This window comes from Chanodichthys erythropterus, chromosome 15, assembly GCF_024489055.1.
Source record: "Chanodichthys erythropterus isolate Z2021 chromosome 15, ASM2448905v1, whole genome shotgun sequence".
Classification (NCBI taxonomy): Eukaryota; Metazoa; Chordata; class Actinopteri; order Cypriniformes; family Xenocyprididae; genus Chanodichthys; species Chanodichthys erythropterus.
In genome coordinates, this window is record NC_090235.1 from 6531441 (window position 1) to 6543640 (window position 12200).

Genomic DNA, 12200 nt, shown 5'->3' on the forward strand with positions numbered 1-12200 from the left:
AGAGACTCGCTGAATCTTTTTTACGGTTCGAAAGAACCGATTCGTGGAACTGAGTCTACTACCACTTACATCACAAGAGCGTTCACGAGCTCCACACACAGGCGCTCGCGTTTATCATTCAGAAAGATTCGAGCAACATGGCTGCGGTGTGCGCTGCCTCCCGTGTCCTCGGGAGAAAGATTGTGTCATCTAAAGCTGTAAGTCTTTTCAAATCTTGGGCATACTTTCTATTTTAATGGCATTTGTTCATTACAGGCCGAGAGTTTAATTGTTTTATCCTGAGACACGCTTTGGTCTGTTGTACCCTTTGTTATGTATTGGTTTTGTAACCATCATCTGCTGTGTTGGATAACACTGTTACATAGTCTCAGTGTCTCTGTTACTGGAGTGTAGGCTACACATTATGTGATACTGTTTTATTTATGGAGCTTATCATTTTAGCAGAAATGCCTGAGGGTTTGAAACCTAATGTAATGTGTAATTTTATAGAAGTAATGTTTAGATATTTTGTAAACAGGGATACATTGAAGGTCAAGCTGGCAGCATTAGCATTAGCCATGTGATACTTTATGCTCGTGTTATTATTTTAGGTGATTACTTTTTAAGTGTTTGAATGCATGATTGTTATTTTAATTTCATATAAAAACAGACTGCTGTGAAAGTTGAATTAAGAATTGTTTCTAGTGTTTATTACAGATATAAATGACAGCTACAGTCACCTGTTAAAGTTTGTAGATGTGTTATGGCAATGTGTCCTACAAATCATAAACATACACAAGCGCAGCAAATGACTTTATCTTATAATTTTCCTTGCATATATCCCCAGTCTCCAGTATGGATGCTCAGCCTATGTTTTGTTCAAATGAAACACAATAACCAGACATCTCACATCTACATTAGATTGCTGTCACTGTCTGTTTTGTATTGCAATGATGTTTTTGTCATTCCATCCAGCTGCCAGCAGTGTGCCAGGCAAGCAACCGCAAGTTACATTTCTCCATCTATGGAAAAAAGGGAGATGCAAAAGTCTCAGATAGTGTAAGTATTTATGCTGCTTCCTTGTTTGGTTTCAGTAGCTTTCATTTTCCCGGCTATTAAGGTACTGTTGAATTCTAGTTCCAGTCGTCACCTTAAAGTAGCAAAACTAGATGTTATAGGCGAGTGGCCTTGCGTGATCATTGTGTTTTTGGTATTTCTCCTCTCAGATCTCCACTCAGTATCCAGTAGTAGACCATGAGTTTGATGCTGTCGTGGTGGGAGCCGGTGGCGCAGGGCTGCGCGCTGCTTTCGGTCTGTCGGAGGCCGGCTTCAACACTGCCTGTGTCACCAAACTTTTCCCCACCCGCTCACACACAGTGGCCGCACAGGTTTGGAGATTTCCTTTTGGGTTTATTGGGTTATTCTCATTCAGTAACTTATTAATCTGCCTCTTATACCCACTCATGTACTGCAGCAGCATAACAATTTGTCTTCTGGATGTATACCAGTTTTTGCAAATCAGTGTTTGCTGATGTTTAATTTAGTAACAATTATATTTTTTTGAAAGAACAAGTAGTAATATGAAAACTGTAATGCATCAGAATCAAATAGTTTGCTCAGGAAGAGATTGAATGAGAATCAGTTTGTAACCTGTGAGAGCTGTGCAGTCATTTTCAGTTCAAGAAGTCTAAAGTTCATAATGCAGCTCAACCTTTGAAACTACACCTCTGATATTCTTATGCCACTTTGAAAAAACAAAAGATCAATATGTATGTTCTAACTAATACAGAATTAATATTCTCTTAGAATATGTCAGTCTATGACTATAAATTCATTTATTTTTATATATATATACATACATACATACATACATACATACATACATACATACATATATACATACATATATACATATATATACAGTACAGTCCAAAAGTTTGGAACCACTAAGATTTTTAATGTTTTTAAAAGAAGTTTCGTCTGCTCACCAAGGCTACATTTATTTAATTAAAAATACAGTAAAAACAGTAATATTGTGAAATATTATTACAATTTAAAATTCTATTTTTTAAATAATTTTTTTTCTTTTTGAATATATTTCACAAAGTAATTTATTCCTGTGATGCAAAGCTGAATTTTCAGCATCATTACTCCAGTCTTCAGTGTCACATGATCCTTCAGAAATAATTCTAATATGCTGATCTGCTGCTCAAGAAACATTTAATGTGTACAATTGTACAAAATATTTGTGTACAATATTTTTTTTCAGGATTATTTGATGAATAGAAAGTTCAAAAGAACAGTGTTTATCTGAAATCTAATCTTTTGTAACATTATAAATGTCTTTACTGCCACTTTTGATTGATTTAATGCATCCTTGCTGAATAAAAGTATTCATTTCTTTAATTTCTTTTTTTAAAAAAATAAAAATAAAAATTCTTACTCACCCCAAACTTTTGAACCCAAACTTTTTTACTGTATTTTTAATTAAATAAATGTAGCCTTGGTGAGCAGACGAAACTTCTTTTAAAAACATAAAAAAATCTTAGTGGTTCCAAACTTTTGGACTGTACTGTATATGTGTGTGTGTATATATATATATATATAATATATAATATAACACACATTTAACAAATTCATTTTATCAATTTATTCACAATGGCTCACAACTTTTTATTTATATATATATTTATAACATTTATATAATATTTTTAATATTTTTTATTTATTTATATTTTAACATTTAGGGTGGGATTAATGCTGCATTAGGAAACATGGAGGACGACGACTGGCGTTGGCACTTTTATGACACAGTGAAGGGATCTGATTGGCTGGGAGACCAGGATGCCATTCACTACATGACCGAGCAGGCCCCTGCTGCAGTGGTTGAGGTGAGCGATGATCACATGACCTGTCACTGTCATTAACTGCATTTCCATTACCCTTCAAATTGCGCAAATTGAAATTGCGAATTGAAAATGCGCCCAATCGAAAAAATCCCATACATCGCAAAAAATTTTTTTATGCTCACATGAGGTGGTTTTTCAGGCAATTTGAAAAAGCAATAGTTTTCAAAACTGCAATGGAAACAGTTTACGCATTTACAGATCACCTGGTGTACGTAAAAGTCGATCAATCTTTTAAGATGGCGTGGTATGTTTGGACTGAAGATGATACAGAGTTCTTTATTAAACTCGTAAAAGACAAAAGAATAATGGGAATACTGGATTCTAAACAACAAAGAAATGCCACAATTTTTATAAAGACCTGGAAGCAGATAGGGAGAAACACCCAGAAACGCCTCATACATGGTCGCTCCTATGTATAAGGGGCTTTCCTTGCCATTAAAGGTGCTAAAGAGGATGTTTTGTTTTATACATTTTTGCAATATTACTTGAAACTGTCTTTACTAACTGATAAAAGACTATTTATTAGGTGCACTGAAAGGAATAATATTAATATACATCATCTGTGAACGAGGTAGGGCCTTAAAAAGATCAGCCAATCGTTTACGCGATCATCGTGTAAACGATTGGCCCTCTGGCTTGTCAATCACTGCCATTACGTTCCTTGTGAGAGACGTGCGCGGATTGGCCCTCTGGCTTGTCAATCACTGCCATCACGTTCCTTGTGAGAGACGAGCGCGGCTGCGCGCTCCAGTAACTTTCCACACTCCACAGGCACCGCATGCTGTGTTTTTGTCAGGAGACAGGAGTAACAACTGTGGATTATGAGTTACCTGCAGTGAGTCCGACAAAATGAATCCACTAACACGACACAGCGAATGCCGGTGGTAAACACTTGTGTTCCAATACTCGTGCACGAGTTTTGGGAGGCGTTCCCTCGAAATGAGCTGTGAAGGAGCACTTACGCAAGTGCTCATTTCAAAAACTCACTAACAGTCTTTGGTTTCTCAGTCGACGAAAAGATCCTCTTTAGCACCTTTAATGCTTGGATTATACGCCCTCATCTCCTTCGATTAAAAAAGTAATGGTTAGTTCAGTGGCTGTGATATACTTAAACCTGCTAACATCCATTGCCATGATTTTTGGAATGACTTATGGCGAGAGGAAAAAATTAAGTTTTAGTTACATAACATCGGTTAATGGAAATGCCATCATTTCACAATAGTTTTATATACATTTAGAAAATATCACAAAAGTTTTACACATCTGTAATGAAAACCCGGCTATTGTCACTTTGAAAGTATTCCAATTTCATCAGCTGATATTATGTCTTTTCAGCTGGAAAACTTCGGTATGCCTTTCAGCCGTACCGAGGACGGGAAGATCTATCAGCGTGCCTTCGGAGGTCAGAGTTTGAAGTTTGGTAAAGGAGGTCAGGCTCACAGATGCTGTTGTGTGGCAGACAGGACGGGTCACTCCCTGCTTCACACACTCTATGGACGGGTGAGTGAGAATCTGAAAGTCAGCTAGAACTTGAGCACCTGTTGAGCCTTATCTGATTGTGTCTGTTGGTGTCTAGTCCCTGAGGTATGATACCAGTTACTTTGTCGAATATTTTGCCCTGGATCTGTTGATGGAGGATGGAGAGTGTAAGGGAGTCATTGCTCTATGTATGGAGGACGGATCCATCCACCGTTTCAGAGCCAAGAACACAGTCATTGCCACTGGGTAAGAGACATGATCTGGTTTTCTGTCTCAAGCATCCGGCAGTGTTATTTTAGTATTATTTATAGCTTTTAGTCATTTTACTGTATGTACTTTAGGAAACTTATATTCATCTGATATTTATATTGTATTTATTTTATTTCAATGAATGAAAAATATTTTTGTGTTAGTTAAAGGTGCCCTAGAACTTTTTTTTAAAAGATGTAATATAAGTCTAAGGTTTCAGCTCAAAATACCCCATATATTTTTTTAAATTAATTTTTTTAACTGCCTATTTTGGGGCATCATTAGAAACGAGCCGATTTCAGGTTGTGGCCCCTTTAAATCGCGCGCTCTCCGCCCCCAGAGCTTGCGCTTGCCTTAAACAGTGCATAAACAAAGTTCACACAGCTAATATAACCCTCAAATGGATCTTTACAAAGTGTTCGTCATGCATACTGAATGCATGCGTTGGATTATGTGAGTATTGTATTTATTTGGGTGTTTACATTTGATATTGAATGAGTTTGAGGCTATGCTCTGTGGCTAACGTCTAATGCTACACTGTTGGAGAGATTTATAAAGAATGAAGTTGTGTTTATGAATTATACAGACTTCAAGTGTTTAATAATGAAAATAACGACAGTCTTGTCTCCGTGAATACAGTAAGAAACGATGGTAACTTTAACCACATTTAACAGTACATTAGCAACATGCTAACGAAACATTTAGAAAGACAATTTACAAATATCACTAAAAATATCATGTTATCATGAATCATGTCAGTTATTATTATTTCTCCATCTGCCATTTTTCGCTGTTTTCCTTGCTTGCTTACCTAGTCTGATGATTCAGCTGTGCACATACAGACGTTCTGCCCTTGTGTAATGCCTCGATCATGGGCTGGCATATGCAAATATTGGGGGCGTACTTATTAATGATCTCGACTGTTACGTAACAGTCTGTGTTATGTTGAAATTCGCCTGTTCTTCGGAGGTCTTTTAAACAAATGAGATTTATATAAGAAGGAGGAAACAATGGAGTTTGAGACTCACTGTATGTCATTTCCATGTACTGAACTCTTGTTATTTGACTATGCCAAGATAAATTCAATTTTTAATTCTAGTGCACCTTTAACAACAGAAACAGTAGTATTTATGGAAGCTTGTTTCTGCCATTGAATAAAATAAAAAAAAAAGGTAATTGTGACACTTTATCTTTTTATTTAAAAAGTCAGAATTATGAGATATAAAGTCAGAATTTACTACATCTCGCAATTCCGACTTTATAACTCACAGTTGTGAGTTTATATATCACAATTCTGAGGGGAAAAAAAGTCAGAATTGTGATATAAAGAGTTGCAATTAACTTTTTTTTTTATTGGTATAAAACAAGCTTCCTTAAGTATTCAAAGGTATAACAGAAGGTTAAATTTTTTTTTCTTTTTTCTTAAACTTATCAGTTACATCTTTTGAAGTTTGATTGGTTCTGTTTGTTCACTAAAATAACAATAAGATTTTAATTTCAATGCATATTTTCTAATTATAACAAACTACTTGTATAATTACTATTTTTGGTCAAGTTTGCTGGAACAGTGTATATATTATTAATACAGTGTGTTTTTACAACATAACCAAATCAATATCTTTATTTGTTTGTTTCTCTGCAGTGGTTATGGCCGCACATACTTCAGCTGTACATCAGCCCATACTAGCACAGGAGACGGTAATGCCATGGTGACACGTGCAGGTCTGCCCTGCCAGGATCTTGAATTTGTTCAGTTCCACCCCACAGGTGAGTCCTTTTAAAGTAGTTTCACTATAAAGCATCATCAAAGCATCTTTGCCACTGATTGTGAAGTAACAGTTTACTCAAGTTGTCATCTCAGTATAGTTTACAACATGATTATGTCTCGCATGTCAGATTAGTCTTGTCTATATGTTGTCTAGCAGTCATATATTACATGAATAGTTATACTATTTCTCTGCTGTGTTTACATGCATCCATGTTTATACTTGATGATCTGTGTTATAAATATTCAGCCCCTTCCAGATGACCTATGATGTACTCCCTTAGGTATCTATGGAGCCGGTTGCCTGATCACAGAGGGTTGCCGTGGAGAAGGAGGAATCTTAATCAATAGTGAAGGCGAGAGGTTCATGGAACGTTATGCACCCAATGCCAAAGATTTGGCCTCTAGGGATGTGGTCTCGCGGTCCATGACCATTGAGATCAGAGAAGGAAGGTATAAAATACTTAATGCCCACCCCTCAACAGAGTCACCATTTTTAATGTGCTGCTTATTTAATGATTCGCAAGTTTTGTTTTTAACTTCACTTACATAGACAGAAAGTGATTGATTTATTGACAAACGAACTGGTGTTATCTTTCTTAAAATGAGTTTCTACCATGTTCCCACCAGAGGTGTTGGGCCAGAAAAAGACCATGTCTACCTGCAGCTCCATCATCTTCCACCCCAACAGCTGGCTGCTCGTCTCCCCGGCATCTCTGAAACTGCTATGATCTTTGCTGGAGTGGACGTTACAAAAGAGCCCATCCCAGTGTTACCCACCGTCCACTACAACATGGGCGGCATCCCCACCAACTACAAGGGACAGGTATTCTGCCCATTTTTCACCATCACTTTGACTACTGCTCATCTTAAGTTAGAAATTTGAACAAACCCTTAAAGGGTCAGTAAGCGATTTCTGAGAAACGCTGTTGAAATGGATCGGACTACACCGCAACACACTTGCAGCCAATCAGCAGTAGGGGGCATAAACACTTATGAGGGGGGAGAAGAGAGAGTGAGCAAGAGGGAGATTTGAGAGACATTACAAAAGAGAAAAGGTCAGATGAATATCACTGGGGGTCGTAGGGTTATGATCAGGCAAGAGCTTTAGGACCCGAAAAGCTTTGGCGAAACCTAAGCGGGAAGGCCTGAAAACAGATGAGCTGAGGTTGTGTTGCTTTTTGCTGTGTTTCACAGAACTGATATGCTGTTTTTGTAATGTTAGCTATATTAACTGAACAGTTTTGAGTGCCATTATTTGTCTGGAGCTGGTGTTCTGCTGGTGACTAACAATCAACTCCTGCTTGTGTATTGTATGTTCATTTGTTCGTCTTTGCCAAAGCATTATTTTGCTTCGCTTCAGCTGTGATAAAGAGATATCCACTCTTGCATTGTGTGTTTTGGGGACAGAGACATGAAGGGAGGGGTGTGTTTGTGTTTGGGTTGATTTCAAATATCAACAGTGTTTCTCAGAAATCGCTTGTGGCACCTTTTTAAGTAATATCCTTTAAGTCATAAATTATGGAGTGTTACTTCTCCCGCACCAGTTATTAGCATACAATTTTGTATCACAACTGGAAGTGTTAAATGCTACAAAAGATTTCTGTTTACAATAAATGTTTTCTTAAACACTATAATTATCAAAGAATCCTATAAAAATTTATGATAATCATAAAAAATGTTGTTGTGTTTTTTAGCACCAAATAGGCATGTTAGAATGATTTCTGAAGGATCATGTGACATTGAAGACTAGAGTATTAAATTATAAATTTCAGCTTTTCCATCAAAGGAATAAATTACATTTTTAAATTATTAAAATAGAAAGTTTGCTTAAATTGTTACAATATTTCACAATGTTACTGTTCTAAAATGTATTTTTCATCAAATAAGTGCAGCCTTGGTCAGCATAAGATTCAAAAACATTAAAAATCTTAGTGATTCCAAACTTTTGAAAGATAGTGTACATTAATATTACATTTGATTAATTCAACATAAATGTTACAATCACTGTTTGCAATCTACTCTCATAAGAACATAATGCTAATATCCTGTCTGTAATCCTCTCAGGTCATCACCTATAAGGATGGAGAGGATAAGGTGGTGCCAGGCCTGTACGCCTGTGGAGAGGCCGGCTGTGCGTCAGTGCATGGTGCCAACCGCCTGGGTGCCAATTCGCTGCTGGATCTGGTTGTGTTTGGACGTGCTTGTGCCCTGACTATTGCTGAGACAAACACTCCAGGTAGCTTTATAAGACTTAGAACTTGTGAAGGAATGCTCCAAATTCATGAGTGCCCTTTATTAAACTAGAGACTAAATCTAGAACAGCAATATTTCATGAAGGATTACTGTGTAATGAAGTTTTAAGGCATTATAAAGTCATTTGTTTATATATATTTTCTTAAAACAAACCATTAAAAATGGTGTGATATTTTTATCCTCTCACATAGGAGAGAAGCTTTCCCCTCTGAAACCCAATGCAGGAGAAGCATCTGTCTCCAATCTGGACAAGATCCGTTTTGCTAACGGCAGTACCAGAACCTCAGAAATCAGGCTCAACATGCAGAAGGCAAGTCATTTCACTGCAGTTCTTTAAAGAAACGTAATATTATAGACTGATTAAATGGGAATTTGACAGTTTAAAGCCTCATTTCGGATGATCTCCAGTAGTCATTATAAGATACTAATTTCAAAATAATTTCATTTCTGTTTTCTGTTTTTCTTTTTCAGACCATGCAGAGTCATGCTGCCGTGTTCCGCACAGGAGAAGTCCTGAAGGAGGGTTGTGAGAAAATGGACTCCATTTACAAGACATTGGATGACATCAAGACATTTGACAGAGGTCAGAGACGACTGGCACAGGAGAAATGAAATAAATTAGGAATTCAATAGCTTCAAAAACGCTAACATACACTACAGTTCAGGTTTGGGATCAATAATATTTTTAAGATAAGAAATTTATAGCTTTACTATAATACTTCACCAAGGATGCATTAAATTGATCAAAAGTGACAAGACATTTATAATGTTTAAAAGATAATTTTAAATAAATGCTGTTCTCTTTCTATTCATCAAAGAATCCTGAATACATTTATCACTGTTTCCACAAAAATATTTAGCAGTTTTCAACATTAATAATAATAAGAATATTTTTGAGCAGCAAATCAGCATGTTAAGAGTGATTTCTGGTTGGCGCCGATAGCCTTGTGGGCAGCACTTCCACACATAGCGCGGTTGTGCTTTGGGTGACCCGATGTTGAGTCCCGGCTCGTGGACCTTTCTCGATCCTTTCCACTCACTCTCCCAATTTGCTTCCTGTCAACAACTGCCCTATCTCAATAAAAAGGCAAAACTGCCATAAAATAAATCTGAAAAAAATAAGAATGATTTCTGAAGGATCATGTTAAAATTAAGTTTAATGTGATGTCCAAGCTGATTTTTCAGCATCATTACTACAAAGTAGAACATTTTACACTAAAATTAAATGAAATGTCACAATTGTATGTACTTTTGATCAAATATTGGTGAGCAATGAGAAAGTCTAATCTAAACTGAAAATTAGAATGGCAGTTTAGAAACTCATTACTGTACAGAAAGGTTGTTGTTGTCTCTGCAGTATGATGGTTCTTATGATGCGCTGTGCTCTAAATTCATCTTTTATGTCTTTAGGCATTGTGTGGAACACTGATCTGGTGGAAACTCTGGAGCTGCAGAATCTGATGTTGAACGGAGTGCAGACAATCGTCTCTGCTGAGGCCCGTAAAGAGAGCAGGGGCGCTCACGCCCGCGAGGACTTCAAGGTCAACTTTCTGAAACCAGCATGCTTGTCTAAGGACAACAATATTTTGTACCATGTACAGAGCCATAACAAAGCTCTCTGGTTTTTGTGCTCTGTACATTTTTGTCTAATTTGGACATCTTATCTACTATAAAATGGAATAGTAGTATAGTGCATAGTATAGTATGTAGTTCATTGACATGGACTATTGTTACTTTTGTTTTTTTTTGTAATCTGGTCTTGCAGCTTGGTAGGAATAATGGTGTTAAAGACACAACTGTCATGTTAATAATGTTTGTGTTTTTAATGGTTCTGTTTCCCTGTTCTTGTTATAGGACCGTGTGGATGAGTATGACTATTCCAAACCCCTGCAGGGACAAGAGAAGAAGCCTTTTGAACAGCACTGGAGGAAACACACACTGTCCTATGTGGATCCCAAGACAGGAAAGGTAAATATATAATTGATTCTGTTCCTTTGTACACATTTAAAGTAACCCCGTTATGCTTTTTTCAAATAGTACCTTTCGTGTAGTGTGTAATATAGCTGTTTGTGAAAGTAAAATGTCCACAAAAGTCCACAACAAATAAAGATTCTTAAAAAAGAATTGATTCTGAACTGCTGAAATCAGTCAACATTTCCAGTCTCCCTTCCTGTTACATACCTACCAACAATGTAACAAATTTGCATAATGCCTATGGTCTTCATTGGCTGCCTGAGAACAACATCTGCTCTGACCTTCCCTCAAACACTCTAGTTGTAGCTGAGACTGGAAGAGTTTGGTTTGTGTTGTCGACATGTTGAGAAGATGCTGTTTTCAGCTTTGCAAATCCACTTTGCATTGACTTCTATAGGATGAGGTCTTTAGAAACCGACACTCTTGTTCATATCACTGTGTATCACTGAAATTCAGATATGGTGACAGGTGTTTCATTTCTGACACGTGCTGGATGCAGTAGACACTTTGAGACACTTTGAGAAATGATGTGATGTGCAATGTATATCACGAGAAATTAAAGTGTTTTAGGAGACATCATACTAAACTAAATTAGGAACCTTTTAAAATAGCATAATTGGGGCACTTTAAATCTGTCTTGTGAGTCTGCATAAAGGACTAAAACATCCATTTCTATGCGCTAACATTGACAAACGTGTGTTTCAGGTTACTCTAGAATACAGACCCGTGATTGACCACTCTCTGAACGCAGAAGACTGTGCTGCTATTCCCCCTGCAATCCGTTCCTATTAAATGCATCCTGACGTTAACCCCAGCTGACTCCGCCCTTTTGCTTATTTATAATCGGCCAATAAATGAAAGAATATCTTGTGTTTGACAGGCTACATTGCAATTAAATATGATCACAGTACTGAAATATCAGAGCAAATGAAAAGCTACAGTAGTCAGTAAAGATTCAACTGTTCTTTAACAATAACAGCTGTGTGATATTGGTGTATATGCTCTGAAACACATCCATCACATTTGCTCTACACTGTACTGGCAAGTAAATCATTAAATATTTAATACTTAACTGTTGAATGCTTGTCATTTTGCTGTCAAGAAACACTTGCACCTTGTGGAAAATAAATGAAAGACTTAATAGCTTAATAGTTTGTGATGCTAATACAGTGTCTAGTTTCACATGTATTTGACCAGGTGGCCTTTCATTCTCAAATATACTCACAACTCATCTGTTATGTAAAGTTCTGTACATCTTGCATGTTCTGTTTTTAAGGTTCTGTTTAAACTCAATAAAGATGATCCGGGTGATAATGATTGGTTTTATGATATTAACTGAAATGTTTTGGAGAGAGAGAGAATTGTTGACTGTGTTGGTGGTAACACATTAAAGTAATACAAGTTACATAATCAGATTACTTTTTCAAGTAACTAGTAAAGTAACACATTAATTTTAAATTAAAAACATGAATATTTCTGTTGACCCTTAATCCACAAAACCCGAGAATCACAAAAGAGATGGATACGCATTGAAAAAGTAATTACATTGCAATTAAATCTAACTGCAGGTATGTTTGACTGTTGTAGAG

General features: G+C 36.7%; 1 protein-coding gene across 1 annotated transcript; it reads left to right on the top strand.

Moving 5' to 3' along the window:
- Window positions 1–79: 79 nt before the first annotated feature.
- sdha (succinate dehydrogenase complex, subunit A, flavoprotein (Fp)) lies at window positions 80–11916 on the top strand. Its single transcript, XM_067412143.1, has 15 exons — window positions 80–197; window positions 955–1038; window positions 1206–1367; window positions 2727–2870; window positions 4224–4388; window positions 4465–4613; window positions 6259–6383; window positions 6666–6834; window positions 7012–7207; window positions 8449–8620; window positions 8829–8947; window positions 9109–9220; window positions 10048–10178; window positions 10492–10605; window positions 11317–11916. The coding sequence occupies exons 1-15, from the start codon at window positions 138–140 to the stop codon at window positions 11401–11403; spliced, it is 1989 nt and encodes a 662-aa protein (XP_067268244.1). The 5' UTR covers window positions 80–137; the 3' UTR covers window positions 11404–11916.
- The last annotated feature ends 284 nt before the right edge of the window (window positions 11917–12200 follow it).